At 38.9% G+C, this 18,157-nt stretch overlaps 3 protein-coding genes across 8 annotated transcripts in view; 1 reads left to right on the forward strand and 2 right to left on the reverse strand.

Moving 5' to 3' along the window:
* LOC144631584 (uncharacterized) overlaps positions 1-18,157 on the reverse strand; it is a 74,614-nt gene that overhangs the window by 32,636 nt on the left and 23,821 nt on the right. The window lies entirely within an intron of this gene.
* On the reverse strand, positions 84-3,642 carry LOC144632098 (uncharacterized). Its single transcript, XM_078490699.1, has 3 exons — positions 3,551-3,642; positions 1,767-2,622; positions 84-1,135 (listed from the first exon to the last, which is right to left on the reverse strand). Exons 2-3 carry the CDS (start codon positions 2,578-2,580, stop codon positions 84-86), a joined length of 1,866 nt encoding a protein of 621 aa, XP_078346825.1. The 5' UTR covers positions 2,581-2,622; positions 3,551-3,642.
* LOC144632099 (uncharacterized) lies at positions 6,167-14,335 on the forward strand. The gene is made up of 4 exons (XM_078490701.1): positions 6,167-6,187; positions 7,244-7,950; positions 11,386-11,502; positions 13,869-14,335. The coding sequence occupies exons 2-4, from the start codon at positions 7,329-7,331 to the stop codon at positions 14,333-14,335; spliced, it is 1,206 nt and encodes a 401-aa protein (XP_078346827.1). The 5' UTR covers positions 6,167-6,187; positions 7,244-7,328.

Genomic DNA, 18,157 nt, shown 5'->3' on the forward strand with positions numbered 1-18,157 from the left:
TTATGTACTGCTTGTCGTCGATATTATGTTTTTATGGGTGGGTTGGGACAGGGATTGTAGATTAAGCAAGCAAAACTACAATATTACCTTTCTTCAAGAGTTGTTTTTTTAAAATCCGGAGTCTTAGGATCTGCCATTTCTTTTCCAAAGAGAACATCCTCTACACTCTTCTCAGCTCCTTCTCTGGGTGACAAACGTTCAGTGAAAACCAAATCAAATTCATCCTCCCAGGCTTTTGATGGGCTATATGAAGGAGAGCATTGCTTCTCCAAGTCTACCAGCTGGGATGGAATACTGGATGTTGATGCCTTCTGCTGTTCTATTACTGATGACTTTTCCATTACCAGTGACCTTTCCAGTTCTGGTGACTTTTCCAATACTGGTGACCTTTGCGCTTCGACCTTATCCTCAAGTAAAAGATCATCTGGTTTGCTTGTTTTGGACAAAGGGATGTTTGTAAACTGTCCAGAGTCTAAGCTGTCTGCAGGTGACGAGGTGCGATGTGACAGCTTTCTTGTTGGCAAAGGACTGGCTTTCCGTTCCCTTCTGTCTGGAGACCTGGTCTTTTTGGACGATGATCTCTTATTAGGTGACCTCCTCTTTTCATTAGAAGGAGCTCTTCTTTTCTTTCCTGGTGAAGGGGAATGTCTCTTTGGTGACCTACTTCTTCTGTGTTTAGAAGAACGATCTTGTTGTTTACGAGGTGACTGGCTTCTTGATAACTTTCTCTTTCTTGATGATGGTGAATCTCTTCTGGATGTTGTGCTTTTGGCAGTTGATGAACGCCCTTCTTTCCTCTTATTTGGTGGGGAGGTGCTCCTGTTCCGAGATCTACTCCTAGGCGAGTAACATTTTGATTGTTTATTTCTTTTTGAAGTTGAATGCTGCTTCCTGCTTGATGAACGACTTCTTGACCTTCTTGATTTCTCACTGTCATACTTTGACTTCTTCCTTTTATCTTGTGATCTACTTCTACTGCGATGTCGACTGCGCCCTGAACCTCTGTCCCTGCTTCTACTCCGAGATTGCTTTTGAGACTTTTGCTTCACAGAATTTTCTTGGCTTCTACTCCTACTTTTGCTTCTGCTTTTGCTTCTAGTTCTGTTTTGTTTTCTTTCCTTCTTTTCCTCGCCATCTAAAAGACAAGGCATTTCAACAGTCAAAAACGAGATTTTGATGCAATGTGAGGCCAATCATGCTAATAGTGGGAAAATTACTTTATCTTTGCCATTCAACAGTGCTGGAAATACTATTCTTACTTGAAAGGTCATGTGTCCTTCCAAACTTTTATTTTGAACGGACATAATTATAAGAAAATTGGTCAGACATCAATTCGCATTTTAAATCAAACACATTAAATTTTCCAAGACACAGTCATGTAAGTTCTCGGACATCATGTCCGAACATTATTGCAAAATTGGCCGGACGTTTTGGCATATTTGATCGGACAATGTCCATTGACCGTCAGTAATTTCCAGCACTGTTTAATATAATTTGAATGAAAATTTAAAAATAATTGAACTATTTAACATGGAAACAATTGAAAATCTCTCAACTGTAAGTACATGTACTTTAAAAAGAATTATATTAAAACAATTAATATTGCCAGTATTTGCTCTCAATTTCCATGGGGCATACAGCTGTAGTTGATTTCATCTGTGGCCTTTTCAACTATTACAGTACCTCGCACAAATTTCAAGCCCATTACTTATCTTTTTTAGGACCTTTTACATGCAATAAGGCATAGAAGCTTTAAATTGTTTTACCTTTAAGTTCAGATGTGTCTTTCTTTTCCACTTCTTGTTTCTGCTTCTTACGTTTCTTCTTCTTTTTCTTCTTATCCTTCTTTTTGCTTTTATCCTTTTTATCTTCCTTTAGTTTCTTGGAGTCTTTTTTGCCATCAGATGATCTTTCACTTTCACTAGAATCTGAAGCAGAAAGTTGACCTTCTTCCTTAATTTTCTCACTTTTGGTTAGACTGTCATCCAGCATTGCATGAATGTCTAAGTCATTGAAATCATCCCCTTTCTCTTCAGTAAGAGATATTTTATCGTCTGAAAGAAAAGCTTCTTTGGAAGAGTCACTGCCACCAGGTTCAAGCTTATCGGGATTTTCATTTGATAAGTCCACTTCTTTACTGGTTGTACAATCAGCACTGGAAATTTTATCAGTTGAAATGTCTACTGTTTTCTTTTTCTTTGGTTTGTTCAGTTTAGCTGTAAGTGAATTCCGTATCTCTTCCTCAGTGTCATTTCCACTGTCTGCGTATTCTCCAAGAAGTGACAATCCTGGCTTAAATTTGTTGTTGTCTGCAGAAGCATTATTTTTCACACTCATAACATCATCAGATCCAGCATCCAAGATATCCTCCTCGTACAAGTCCATAAATATGTTCTTACTTGACGTACTGGGTAGCTGGTTAGTATCCTCGGATGTTGAGCTTACTTCAGAAATATTGACAGCACCTTTCAGTGTGCTTTCGCCTTTAGCAAGGGAGCTTGTGGTGCTAACGCCTTCGATTTCCTCATCGGTGTATAATGACAGTGCAGACTGCTTCTTACTAGAGGACTCTTTTGGCATATTACAGGTGGTGGTGGAACTTGATTTAAGGTTATATCAAACCTGTATTTATAATAAAACAAAATTAATACACGGTGGTAAAACAACTGCCTCATATTATAGAGGATGGGTGCCTTGGATATCTGGTGGGCCTCCACTGTGGTCAGCCAGCCACCCAGATGGAATATAGTTCCCATGGCTGATTATCCCTGCAAAGCAGCCATGAGCCCCAGGCCCCCTGACTAGGTCATGCTCATGGCTCAGGCACTCACCCATGCCCTATGCAAAATCTTGCCTACACTGACTGTACATCCCAGAATTGTGTGAAGTGAGTGTAAAACACAAAAATATATATATTTTTTTTACTGTCCCAATGAAAGACAGAGCTTAATCTTTCACAGACCAATGGCTTTTAAGTAGCTCCTATTTTCTGGAAATCTCAATTGAACCATCGAATTTTCTTATCAAATGCAATTTAGCTTACATGCATTTGTACACGACTGTACGTAATTATAACATGCATGATTTACTAAGCCAGGACAGAAACCTGTACATTTGCTACTTTCAAAACGGGAATTAAATCTTTCTTTAAGCTAAATAATCTGAATCTTGTAAACAAGCAAAAAGGGATACTCCTGTATTAGTACGCGGATTAAAACGAAATCGCCACATGGTGACTTTACATGTATTTTGGAGTTGATCGACTACCATATCAAATACACAATTTGAATGTCTGCTAAGCTAAGAGTGATACAAAATAATGGAAAGACACCAGCACTCGTAACGCCATTTTCTTCAAACACAATTCCGGCAAAACAGAGATACACGAAAGCTTAGAGTAAGCTTAAGTTTAATTTCAGAAAGAGTCTGATCTCTCTCCACCTGATTCGATCAAGGGTGAATCAGACTACTTGTTCTCTTTTAAAAAACTCGACAAGTCGGGAAAAACTTCTGTCCGTCTGTAAGCTGTTATCTTTTACCTATGACTTACCGTTTCCCCTGGCTAATGCAAGTTTCAAGGCAGCATTTCCAAAATTATTCTCCAGTTCACGCCGAAAGCAGTCGCCATGTTGGAGATGAAAGTATCCCAGCATGCAGTTCGAGCTTCTCGAGCCCGCGGTAAACAAAGCGGATTGCCACTTTCTAGCCTCGTTTCCAAGGAAAGATCATCTGAACGACGAATCGGGAACGAAGTTGTTCACGGCGATTGAAATTTTGACTGTCTGGATTCGCGCCGGTTCGTCGATTTCTCGCGAATTTCGCTTGAAAAAAGCTTCCGTTTTGTGGATGCCAGGCAGCATCACGTGTTGGATCGATGTCGAACGCTTACGCTTGGTTGGATTTACGCTTCAAAAACAAATGAAGGTTTGCAAAATTAAAAACTTTTAAGGTCTCCGCACACGTGTCGCAGCGACAAGGCATATACTCCATGTTATTATTCAACAGATGCGCGCGCTGCCCATATATGGTCAAAATGTTAACGATATCTGTCATCCGTACATAACAGATATCCTGCGATATTCGTAGGTTGGGAAGATTCGTCCGAAATCTTGTAAAGCGCGGCACAATTACAGTTTTCCTATGTGCAAAATGTGTTTCGTTGACAATTTGTTGAATAATAAAACAATTATCCTGCTCAATCTTGCGGAATATCGTCTGATACTTAGCCGATTTCGGACGAATCTTCGCAACCTACGAATATCGCAGGATATCTGTTATGTACGGATGACAGATATCGTTAACATTTTGACCATATATGGGCAGCGCGCGCATCTGTTGAATAATAACAGGCGATATTCCGCGCGATTTCGCAGGATAATTGTTAACTATGCTCTGCCAGCGACAAAATCGTGTGTTGTTCACACTGAGAGGACACGAACTTTGAAGATGTTTTGTCCCTGCGACATGTTGCACGGAATTCAACTCGTTGAACTTCGTGCAACATGTCGCAGGGACAAAATGTTGCAGGAATTCGTGTTGCAGGTGCCCAAAAATACATGTATCAGCACGCACGAGAGGGTGTGTCGCTGCGACATGTCCCTGGGGCATGTCCCCGCTACAATAACTTGTGTGTGTACACATTTTGATTTTGTTGCTGCTACATGTCCCCGCTACACGTCCCATCAGTGGGAGAGTTGAAAACACTGACCCCCGATCCGCGGACTACCCACTGACCCCCCACTCCGCGGATCACCTACGGACTACTCCGCGGACTACCCTTACGGAGTACCCCTACGGAGTACCCTATAAAATGAAACGAATTTATGTTTACGGGGGAAAGAGACGAGAAACTTACTACGATTTCCAGTTGAGTACGACGCGAACAAAGTTTGGTGACGAAGTTTCAACATAACAACGGCATTGTTGTCAAGGGCAAACTTCTCTGTTTCCATTGGTAACTTGTCGTTACAGGTTCTGACCGCCAAAGTTCTTTTATACAAGGAGGACCTCTCGGGAAACAGGGCAATTTTTTGATTGGCTAATTTCGATCCAAGATGGCGTCAGTTTTAATTGAGCAATTTTTTGATTGGCTAATATTTTGAAATTTCGATCCGAAATGGTGTTAGCTTTTGTCAGCTTTACGAAACGCTAAATGTTCTTCATTTCAGTTCGCGAATTATTCATTTTGCCCTTGAGAAAGATATATTATTTAAAGCTGAAGGAATTCTTAAAGCTGCTAGAAAATCCCTGGAGATGGAAAACGATAAAATTTCAGTTGAACAGTAACTCTAACGAGGAAGGTAAAGTGACGCACGTTTAACATAACGTCAACTCTCAACACAGATCTGTTACCGTCGATATAAAACTGCTAAGGCATAATATATTTCGTTATTTGTTTCTTTTATTGTTGTCTCTGTGTATATATTTTTTATTTGAAAGCGTAATAAAGTGTTGCTGACGATATTTGTAGTGTTTGTATTTATTTAAGCATCGAGATTGTCGAGCAAGGCAGTTACAAAAACAAATTTGTTACCAATGGTAACAGAGAAGTTTGCCCTTGACAACAATGCCGTTGTTATGTTGAAACTTCGTCACCAAACTTTGTTCGCGTCGTACTCAACTGGAAATCGTAGTACCTGTGCCACTTGCACGATCGTTCGAAACAGCCGCCATCTTGTTTACCTCGATCCAGTCCTTCTTGTTACAAACTCAAACGGGACTTCATCGGCTAGTACTAAAACCAGGAACGCCGGAATACTAAAACCTGGAACAGATAAAATATATTGTGTTACCCTTACAAATATAAAGAGCTAACCGTAAACAGGCTAACCGAAGTTCATAGTAGGCTAACCGATGAATAGTAGGCTAACCGGAGTGAATAGTAGGCTAACCACAGTGCATAGTAGGCTTACTATTCACTCCGGTTAGCATACTATTCAACTCGGTTAGCCTACTATAAACTTCGGTTAGCCTACTATTAATCCGTAAACCTACTATGAACTTCGGTTAGCCTGTTTACGGTTAGCTGTTTATATTTGTAAGTTTTACACGATATATTTTATCTGTTCCGGGTTTTAGTATTCCGGCGTTCCGGCGTTCCCGATTTTAGTACTAGCCTAGTCCCGTTAGGACTGGATTGAGGTAAACAAGATGGAGGCTGTTTCGATCGATCGTGCAAGTGACACAGGTAGGTTTTTTCTTGTCTCTTGCCCCCGTAAACATAAAATTGTTTCATTTTATAGCGTACTCCATAGAGGTACTCCGTAACGGTGGTCCGCGGAGTAGTCCGTAGGTGATCCGTGGAGTGGGGGGTCAGTGGGTAGTCCGCGGATTGGGGGTCAGTGTTTTCAACTCTCCCTCCCATCAGTGTGAACAACACATGATTTTGTCGTTGCTACATGTTGCTGTGACAACAAAGAAGCAGTGGTCGTATGATTTAATAGTCAGCGTGGAGCAACTACAGAATGCAGGGCCACTCCGGTCCACCGTGTCGGCACTCTTTATAGAACGAGGCATAACACAATAGATGCTATTCTTATTCAATGACATGCAAATAAGTGGCCCTGTATTCTGTATTGTTTGACAAAAGGTACTGTGCGTGCAACGCTGACGTTGCACGCACAGTACGTTTTGTCAAACAATCCTGAACAACTTGTCTGGACTGGGACAAATTTTGTCAAAACGAAAAAAACTTCAAAGGGGCCATTGTCCTACCTCTAGGCAGATCAATTCATGACAATCTGCATTCTCATGAATGCCCCTTGTAATGCCAGATAACAATATGTTGTTGATTGGCATAGTTTTCAGGGCGCAGCCAGCACATTTTGTTGGATAGGGTTGCATCAGACAATTTCGATCTGCGCTTTGGTGTTCCGCAGAGGAGCTGCCTACAGTGTAGGTCCACTTCTCGCCTCCAAACTCTTCTTCTACCAAATGTCACCCATCACCAGAGACGATTTTTTTGGCCACTATTATGTTAAAATTTATATTGCCTATCTGTGCTTGCCTTGTAATTTAAACTTTCAGTTCAAGAGAAGCAACATTACTATGTACAGACACAATTGAAAATATTGGTGTACTATGTACAGTGTTTGTGAGAATTGTTTTAGCAGTAATTCCTTTTTTTATCCTTTGTTGTAATAGCCCTATTCACGAGATTCAATACTGTTTAACAAGTCAAGCAACTGCCTTTTGTATGTGGAGGATGGATGTATATGCATGTAACTTTCAGTTTTTTCCCCAGGAAAGTGACCTTGCATGAAAACACCTGATTGATTAAGAATTGGCAAAGAGTGGTTTTATACATGAACATTTACATGTAAACCAAAATGACTGACCTACTAAAGGCTACACACGAAAAGGACAACTTCCAGCGGCTTGCTCGACTGCTGTTTTGTGGTGGTAAACAGCTATTGAAGGAAGTCTTTGACTCACATTTTCACCCAACTGTGCTCCCCTCAGTACTCAGGCGGTATTCGGCTCGAACTACCGGTAGATGTCCCTTCAATCCTCGAGAACGCAGTCTTCTTTACAACAGTTCGTCAGGGGTTTACAGCACATCAGCTGATTTTGATATCACCATGCTATTCAAGTTGGTGCGGCATCTATGCAATCTTCCCATACCTGCAACTGGCTGGGACAGTCTTCCTCCCAGCACTGACGACACATTGTCTGCAGATCTAGCACGGATTAAGTTTTATCGTAATCAATTCAGCCATGACAATAACAACATGGAAATTGATGACGCCAGATTTTTGCTCTTGTGGCAAGAAATCAGTGAAGCCATTGTCAGAATTGCTAAAAGCATCAGTGATGAAAAAGGAAAGGCATGGAAATCACAAATCAATAGTCTTCGTGATGCTCCTCTTACTAAAGATGATTATGAGGAAATCAAAAAAGAGCTCCATGAGAATACAGAAGAATTAAGGAAATTAAGAGGATCCTTAACAGGTAAACATAAATAGTACTTACATAGAAGGTACAGTGAGGGCTGCAGGCATTGCTGCATTTTTATTGCATGTATTTTACACGTGAGTTTCGCCAATGCAAAATCATTACACGTAAATGTGTGTCAAAACTGGACACAAATTCCCTGAAAGTGTGTGTAAAAGAATTATTTTCATGGAGATTGAATTGCAGCCTATTAACTGCATGCCACAGGAAACAATAAAGTTCCATGACAATTTCTGCTCTTGGGTTGTATAAGAAAATTAAACTTAGTGCTACAACATGTTTTAAATCCACTGTTTTGGCGGGTTTTAAACTTACTGCAACTCCATGATGATATTTTCTGTGGTAATCAGGGTCATGCAGTTACCATGCAAAGCCTAAATGGAAGAGAAAATTAATTTTGTGTCGCCTGTTTGGCAACGAGTTCTGCAAGTAGATTACTAAACAGTGTCGTAGCAGGGTTGGGAGGGCACATGACACCAGCGAGGTTCTAAGGAGGAACAAGGGACATGCTCCCCCTGGGAGATTTTCAAATCTGAGATCTCTAAAACTAATAGCATCTCAAGCCTTCTTAGAGCATTTTATGGCATTTTTTTATTGAATTTTGTACTCTCCTAATTAAGCAGGTTTACCAGTATTATGCAAATTGACAGTGTTGCAAGTCAATGTATGAGATAAATAGAAATCGTTCCTATCGGCATGTTTAAAACACAAAATGGCAAATTGGTGAAATGGCAAAATGATAATTTATAAAGATACATGTAAGAGCAAAAAAGTTATAATTTGAGTTTCCGTTGCACTGAAATCTGCTCCTGTGCCTGATTTATTCTGTGTACAGTCAACTCTCTCTTAACGGACACCTCCAAAAGACAGACACCTGGTGATGGTCCCTGCCATTTTCGGTCATTTTACTGTAAGGATATGTATATACAAAGCTTACTAACCAAAAACAATAACCCTTTAATCGATTACTTCCTGCTTATGTGTATGGGTCTGAAGAGGCCATTTTCTACTTACAGTTTTACAGTTAATTTTGTAGAAGCTCGCAACTTTTGCTTTAACAAGCGAATACGGTCCTTTTTAACCGTGCGAAGCCGGTTCATAATCTGGCCGGCGTTTTTTTTTTCGTTTTTTGTCGTTTTTATTTTTTTGTCGGTAAATCGTTCCAGACCCACGCGGCCCATCCGGCACCTTGGTCACGGTCACGCAAGTTTTGATGTTTACTAGCGATCACTCGTTTAACATGAACACTCTGCTCTCTATTTAGACGGAAATTTATGTTTTTGTGTCATTCGAGTGTTTTACCAGAAGAGAGGACTGAATAATCACATAGCGAAACCAAAGACCGCTTGGACATGTACAAGCTATTTAAAACTAGCACTACGTCAGACCTATGCCACGCGATCGCTCGCCTGTAGCTATAAATAAACATTCACCTATTTTAAAAATATTTACGAATACTCTGCGCTCTGTTTGTGTGAAATAGGAACATGTTGAATATTGGAAATATTCCAATTTTTTGTTTTGAGTTTATTTTCAGTGGGAATCGAAACGAAAATTGCAAGCTTAGCAAGAATATGTCAAGGCACGGAATACACGTAATCGCGCCAGGGGAATTACCTTCTGAATCACGCAGTCAGGTTTGCTCTATTTTACTTGCAAAAGATCGTCGGACGACGCTAAACGGAGAAATACGACGGGATGGACTTAGTCTACTCTTTATTTTGGCGTGAAATGGACTTCTTTTTAATGCCATTCATGAACTGGTTTGGGTTTATTTTAATTGAACTTTTGGAACAAAATAAATATTTGCATGCGTAAGCAGGAATTTATCCGACCAGGCATGTGGTTTAAAGATGACGCGGTAAAGGAAATTCATGTCACGCACACTCCGTGACTCACGCAAACATGACTTGTGTGTTTCTCAAGTCACTGCTTTTCTAAAGATTTTTCACTGTTTGGCGCCGTGCCTTTTTAGCCAAAGAACTGAAAGAGGTGATCAAACATTAACCGCACGGTTACAAACTGCTTGAAGTTCTTGTATTAGTTTAGTCTTGTTGCAGTTTGCAAATGTTTGTTGCATTGTGCAAAGGATTAGCTTTATTATCTCAGAATAGCTAGTGTCATGTTACCTCAACTCTCTACAAGGCGGACACCTCTAAGGCGGACAGTTGTGTGTCCGTCTTGTAGAGAGTTGACTGTACAATCTTACATGTATGAAAGAACTATCAAATAAAATAATTGCAAAAATTAAAGAAAGTAATCATAATTTTAACATTTTTAATACTGTCAGGAACCAACTTCAACCAATTGTTACAATCACAAATTCTCCATCACGGACCTTATAACTCCAGTCTCTCCTTGTTAAAGAGTTGCTGTTTGCCTAGGATATTTTTTTATTAAACAAAACTACAGTGTATATACTTTCCAGTGTTTAGAGAGTGTAAACAATCCCTCTGTTCTGTTCAAGGGAGTGTGGAATACACCATATCATCTCAAACTTGTAGAGCATATCACTTGAGAACACATAAGTAACAAATCAACCACATTTTTCCATTGTCTACACTCTTATAGACCATAGAAATGACGTCAGAAATTGTTCAAAACTCAAGTGGAACCACAAGCCGTTAGGTGAGTGGTTTCATTGCAATGTTTTGGACATTTTATCACTTATGTCCAGGACTGAACGCAAGTATTGTTTAATGAGAACTTCATGTTTGTCTGTGTTATTTGACATTACCATATTACTTCATATTTGACTAATGAGGACACTTTGTGATGGCTGTAATGAGGAACGTGCGTTTCATAAGCGTTCAATCCTGGACATAACTGACAAACTCGAACAAGTATTCTGACCGTGGTATTATGACCGTGAAGAAACTTTGCTGGTGGGACGTAAAGATTCTGGTCCGACACGTAAAAACAACGATACAAAAGAAGATGAACAAGAATTCAAAGAATAACAATTTTAATTACCTTTTTCCTTCTTGTTGAGTGTGTGCCTATTTCTTGAAGCGAGCAAGATTATCTTTCTTTGTGAAGATCTTGTTGGCGCTCCTTCACTGAACATCGACAGTCCGCTGCCGGATCACCAGCACCGTTCTTCTCAGTTAGAGCAAAAAATTAATTCAAAAGCCTGGTCAATTTTCTTTCGACAGATCACCTTAGTAGAAGTCCAATTCCTGAATTCCGAAAACAAATGCGTACTTGATTCAAACAAAACAGGATGAAATTCGCTTTCATTCATGGAGACCGAACTTACACATCTTTTAGCCCACGCCTGTGCGTGGTGTGATCTGACGTCACTTTCATGGTCTATACTCTCATCGACCATAACTTAAGACCAATCAGCGTGCGAGAATTCTCTCGGTTATGGTATAATTGATTATTAATTGATCAGTAGTCTTTGTTATGATCTACTTACATGTACTGCAGGTGAGATACAAGGTGTTAAAAACCAAGTTCAGGAGAATTCAAACCAGCTTCAGGAGAACTCAAACCAGCTTCAGGAGAATACAAAACAGTTAAGGGAGTTAACAGAAGGAATTGCAGGTAATTTAGTACTAGTAACATACATAGATGGTACAGTTGTGTTAAGAGTGCATGCATTCCTTTAATATATATTCATTTGTTAGTTTAACAATAATGAGAAAAAGAGATTAGTCAACCAAGTGGAAGTGAGCAGGTGAGAAGGAAAAAAAAGACTCAGACTGTCTTCTTTTCTCTTTTTAACACATTTAGAATTCCTGTCATGCAGACAGTGGAAAATTCAGGTGCTCATGTCAGATAAGTTTCATGAGCATTTTTTTGGTGACCCAGGACTTGATAACCTGGTGATAACTATGTCTGCTAATTATGTCTTAGTTTTCGTACAATACATGGGAACAATAGGATGGTTTATTCTACATTCATTTGAATTTTGAAGAATGGTATAATTAATGTTATCCAAATTATACGAACCTTGAGTAAACTTCAATTTCCCTTTTGTATCTGGTCTACAAAACTGAGTTCACCAGTTGGCCGAGTCAACTCTGAGTCTGAATCAAAACTGAGTCTGAGTTCAAGTGACCCAAGTCTCTGGTCAACGCTTTGTTCATTCCAAAACATGTCACCAGTATGATACAAAAACTATGCAAAGAATGCATTTTAGGTAGGATATGCAGAGTTGGATTTGGTACTAACTGGAAAATAAACCACATTTTTAAATAATAACTATTTTATATACTGTAAGTACAGTGTGCCTTCTAACCAACAAATGAAAGCTAACCGCAAGCGAACCAGAGTGGAGCTAACTGCAAGCAAACTGGTGGTGGCGATCCCTAGACTTTACGAGTAAGATGTCTACTTTGATATTAAAATTAATTAAATCAAATTAAAAGACTGCAAGCAAACTATAGTGAAGCTAACCAGAGTGGAGCTAACTGAAAGCAAACTGCAGTACAAGTGGAACTTACTGCAAGTTAACAGGAGTGGAATTAACTGCAAGAAAACTGGGAAAGTGAAATCCAACTCAAAAGTCCAACTCGGAAGTCCAGTTCAAAATTCTAACTCAGTAAATTAAATAGGCAACTTCTGCACTCTAATACCACTCATGATCTTATGAATGACCTGCAATCTACAAATTAAACCTCATGGTCTGGAGTTTGAGAGTTACCACTGACTAGCTAGTGACTGTGACTGACTCTGACTCAGGACTGCCGCAGTAAGGCAGGGCGTAAAATTAACTTTTTTTCCCAGTAGCCACTTGGCTCCTAAGTATACTAAAATGGTAGCCAATTCCAAAAGAAATAAAACACTTCTCATTGTCTCATTTTACTAGATAGACCCTTTAAAATAAATTATTTTCATCACATTTGCATTTATTTCAATCTCCAATGGTTTTTTGTGCACAAGAACTGGGAAGACTTTTTGGTGACATTACATGAAGTACCAGAGGACACCGGTGACTGTTTCAAAATAGGCGCACGTGACACGTACACATCGAAGACTACACGATGTTTGACAGTCATTTGGCGATGTTTTTGACTTCATCTATGGATTTAAACATTTCAAGTTGAACCATTTTGCCTTGTAAACTTCAATACAATACAAAGAGCAAAGATAGAAAGCAAGTTTATTGTGTGACTGAAAAATGAAGTTGCCCGCCCAAAATATCAACGCTCAATTGCAAACCATATCAGAGGTTTTTTTACAGTTTTAGACAAAACTAATATATTTAGCTGAGATGAAAGCAAGCAAGAAGTTATTGTGTACTTTGCTCACCATGTGCGATATTTTTACGAGTTATGCAGTTTTTGATGAATTAAGCGATCCGATGCTATTTGAGGTCGATTGTGCGAATTCTAGTGGCCAATTTGGCGACCAACTTTCAGGATTTGGTCGCCAAAGTGAACAATTTAGTCGCATTGGCGCCTGTATTAGGGGCAATTTGACGCCCTGTATAAAGGCCATCTTTAGTGAAGGTCAGTTTCTTTCTGGTCTTCTCCAGTTACTGTAATTCACATCATTTCAATCTTGGCCAATGGTTCATCTCAGTATGGCGTTATTTTACCAAAATTTCTTCAACATTTATCAGAGTATAATATTATTCAGAATCACAAGACAAATCAGGGAGTGTAAAAAAAAAACTTTTGCAAACAAATTCCATTTGGTGTCATATGCAGGAGTTTTTTGTAATAAATTTGGATCTAGTAGCAGTCCCCTGAACATTTTTGATGGGAAAAAAGACATGCACCTGTCTTTTTTCCCATCAAAAATGTCCAGGGGATTGCTACTAGATCCAAATGCTTGTGAAACGGACAAATTTTTATGGTAGAATTCTCAAACTTTGTAGTTAGGTATTTCAAATTTAGTAAATTTTTCAATAATTAAAAATAAATCACTTCATATGCACTTAATTTTCTTGTGTTTCCCTTTAGAACTGACAATGAAGGTTGATTGTGAGAAGATGTTACACAGAAAGACACAAAGTGCCATTCCAGATTCAGCAGGAGGCTGTGCAGGATACCAAGAAGTAACAAGCAAACAAATTTTAACATTAATCGGCATTCGCTATTTGCAGGTCGTGCAACCATCAAACAGCTATGAATTGAGTAGGTTTAATGATTACATGTCAAAGATGGAAGTTGCCATTCAGAATTTTACAATTGGAAGTTTGCTGATAACACTTAACATCAGCACTCTTCCAATCCTGGAAAGGCTGTGGCAAGATTATTGTTCTGGCCATCTGGGAGAAGTTGTGCAAAATGCTTTGGCAACAGATGAAATCATGAATGATCTTGGCCTTACTGAGTTAAAGCTCAAAACTACTATACTGGAGGAGGATTACAGAGCATGTAAACAAACCTTAAAAGAATTTGCAGATGCAGGTGTGTTTCTGTCATAAATAAGAGTTTTGTGTACCTGTAATTACATAATGTTTACTCTGTTTGCGGGGTTCAGTACATTTGAAATGTGTATTGCAGGACTGTAAATTAAAAAAAAATATACTCAATTTGCTATTCGGCAACTATGTGGTGCAGCCTGCAAACAGGCTAAAATAAACTGGGGTAAAACAAATTGGCAAGAACGGCGAGCAAAGTGAGCTGAGAGTGGTCTCGGTGGGGGGGGGGGGGGGGGGAGGGAGCCTGTAGACTTTGTTTGATGCTGCCCATCCACCCACTTGCAGTAAGCCTGTAATACATAATTATTATATGTCAATAAATAAGGTAATTAGACCTGTCAAGCTATTTATGTATTTTTTAACACTCGAATACATCGCCTTTCCAAAACCTTTGTGCACTGGTCAGCACCTTTCACCAATGAAGAAATGCAGTGAGCTTACCATTTCTGCAAGAAGATTATGTACTCACCTGAGGGCAAAAAAGTGCCAGTGCCATGGTGTCTATTTTAGAACCATGACACACAAAAAATGCTTCAACATAGCTCCTGGTAAAGAAAGTGAAGTTTTTGTTGGTGACATTGAAAAGCTAGACACTACAGTGTGGAAGAAATATTTGTCCTTTCAAAGCACTTTTGTATAATGATTTAAGTATGTAAAAAATATCCTAGCTGTACCCTGCTTAAAAATACCTTTTGAAAGAGATGGTTTTTATTTGATTTGTTCTTTACATTTTCAGAAACGTCTTTCATGCAGTTAAATTAAAGTGAAATAGTTGGCTTTGTTATTGAAAGCAACAACTGTCATCGATGTTGCAGTGAAAAGAAAAAGTACATTGTATCACGTTACAACATTTGCAAAGGAAACAGTATCTTTCTAACAAATGAACACCAATTGTTTTATGTTACGGTTCCAGAGATAAGCTTAAGGAACACCCTGGAATTAAAACAAGTGGTTTTTTAACCAATAATGTCTAATTGAATGTAAAATAAACATGAAACATAAAACATCACATGTGCCGGTACTTTCAGTAGATCGACTCCATTGCATTCTGCACTACACTTTGAGTCTTCAAGTTATTGGATAAAGATCAGCATGCTAAGATACAACTTTTTGCAAAGTTAAAAAAAATCAGTAAGTAAACAAGATGATTCAAAGTCAAATTAAAAAGCAGGTGAAAGAGAACTTTGTGGTCATGTAATAAAAATTATTTACTATTATTTACTGTCATGTAATTAAAATTATTTACTAGTACAAGTCTTTAGGCGCTAATATTAATTTAACCTAAAACGATTAACAACGAAAATTTGTACTCGTACAAGTCTTTCACACACTAAAACGTTGCTAATAGTTAACCAAAGGGAACTCATTTTGTGACAATTAATTATTTTTGCTGAGTTGCACAATTTAGAATTGCAACATCATCTAGCGAAGCGCACTATTACTAAAAATAGATTTCGCCACATGATACCCCCACCCCCGCGTGAGTCGGACAACAATTTTAGTTTCGGCAAAGGCTTTAGTGGCTTTGTATGGAGGGGACGCATCCTTGACAAGAAAAAAAGGGCGAGAAAGGCACAATTTGAGGCCGAGATTCTCGAAAGGCTCGAAAAATGATAGATTCCAAACATTTTGCTTTAGTAATTGAAAGACAGATTGAAGGTATCCAAAAACTGGCCCAAAATTGAATTTATTAGTCGAAGATCCGGCAATGACACCTTGATTCCCACTGCAAAATTATTCAGGCTGCCGAGAAATTTAAGCGGCGGATAGCGAATTACTATCGAATTATATAATTGCGAAGGATAGCACTTGTATGTTTGCTTCATTTAGGCCCCGGAAAGATCGTCGGTTGCAAGAAATTCAGAATTCTTCCCGAATTTGACGGCACTGATCGCCGGCCATCCGATCTGTTTCGACACATGATAGATAGAGGGCGAAAATATTATGCTATTCAAACGCCTTTCTAATGGAATTGACGGCGAGTTTGATTTTAATAAAGCTGTTATTTATCCCCATTACTATTACAGACTTCAGCTACAGCTGCCGAGCTCGATCAGTGTATATTAAATAGTATTTGCAGCGACAATTGTGTAACGAAATTGACCTCTTTAAATATTCGGGTCAAGCAAGGGGACCGATCGAACGAGCGTTTCTTTGTGTAATTTTGTGGTGGCATAAATCTGAGGTTAGCTCTGTTGTGTTGCAAAATGTGCCACTAAGAACAGTGTAAACGTTTTGCATTTCTCATAAAAATTAATGTTTTCTTTCAGCAAATCCCGGCAGCAAATCGGGCCTTTATAATGAAATCCATTAAATAACTGAGAGTAAAACATTTTACACATTTATTGAATAATCGCTCTGTTTGACAAACCTTTTGTTTCAAACCACGGTTTGAGCTTTCTACGTTGCACAGGTAAGGCTTTCCGAATTCCGAGCCAATCTGGCCATGGTTTTGTGAAACAATCGCTAAATATGCCTCCAAAGTGGCCGCCAACCATACATTGCTTTTACAGAGAGTGGTTTGTTTGTCCGAATTTTATCTGACTCACACCGGGGGTCAAATTCTGTGACGTCATTAGTGCACTTCGCTAATTGCAACATCATTAAATGTGTTAAGTGATATTTATAAGTGTTTTTGTAGCCTGTTGTGAAATTACTTCCGGTGGAAACAGTAAACGTTAAACGTTTCTTCTGTTCAGAAGTTAATGCATCGCCATTAGAAAAATAAACAGCAACTGTTTTGCTGGTAATGTAGTCGTTAGAAATGGCATGTGTAGCTGTAAGGTAAAGAATAACGCGAGGAGAAGCGGCTTTTGGTAATATCCAAACGAAAATTTACTTCTCAATGTGGTGTTAAGATTGCGTGACGAGACAAAAGGTAACTCTGTCGTGCGTAACCTAACCTGCGATCAGGCGTTATTTTTCTGCATTAAGCCGAGTAGAAATCTTTCTAACTCGAAAGGAAACAACTATTTCGATTAAACATGTTAAAGGCAAACGTCAAAGTTTACCTTTTTTAACCAAGCCAAAGTATATGAGTCGCAAAGCACCCAGCCGTCGCGACTGACAAATACAGCATTTACTCCGCGAAAATAAAATATAATAAATAAAAAAAATTAAAAAAATAAATATATGTTTATAGTGGTCATGCACTTAGCTTCATATCTCAACGAGATAGCTAGTTTACAGGCATGCCACTGAAACAGAGGAAACAAAAAATTTATAAATTAACATAACAGGGTTAAAAATCCCAACTGGCAGGAGGTCGAGGATTTGAACTCTGGACAACCGAGAAACAAATCCAGCTAGTGGCAAGGGCAGGCCTCAAACCGGGGACCTCCGGATTACAACACTAGCGCCCTAAACCACTTGGCCACGCTTGCCTCCTATAAAGGAAAAAAATAAAAAAATGCTTGAACTGAAAGACGTCTGAATTCTTCCATGATATGTTCGAACAACAATGCCCAGGATAAACCTTCTACTCATACTAACTTCATGCAAAAAAAGTCGATATCTCGAAGAGATCTTTGATATGAGGTCTGAATAGGCGTAGAAATTTTCGTAGAGCTCTACGCTTCTACTTAGCACAGTTCGACCTCACAGATAAGCCTGTAACTCTTGGAATTGCGTATAGCCGTAAATTGGTACAGGCGTTTTCATTCTAAACTTTTAGTTATGAATGCTTTACGTTTTCTTTCTAAACTCTTCACTTCCTTAGCTCTACGTTTTCATTCTAAACTCTACGCTTCTATGGCTCTACGTTTTATTTTAAACTCGTATTTTAAACTCACATAATTTCCAGAGCTACCCACTTATGGATTAGGA

This window comes from Oculina patagonica, chromosome 12, assembly GCF_052425735.1.
Source record: "Oculina patagonica isolate OP01 chromosome 12, crgOcupat, whole genome shotgun sequence".
NCBI lineage: Eukaryota > Metazoa > Cnidaria > Anthozoa > Scleractinia > Oculinidae > Oculina > Oculina patagonica.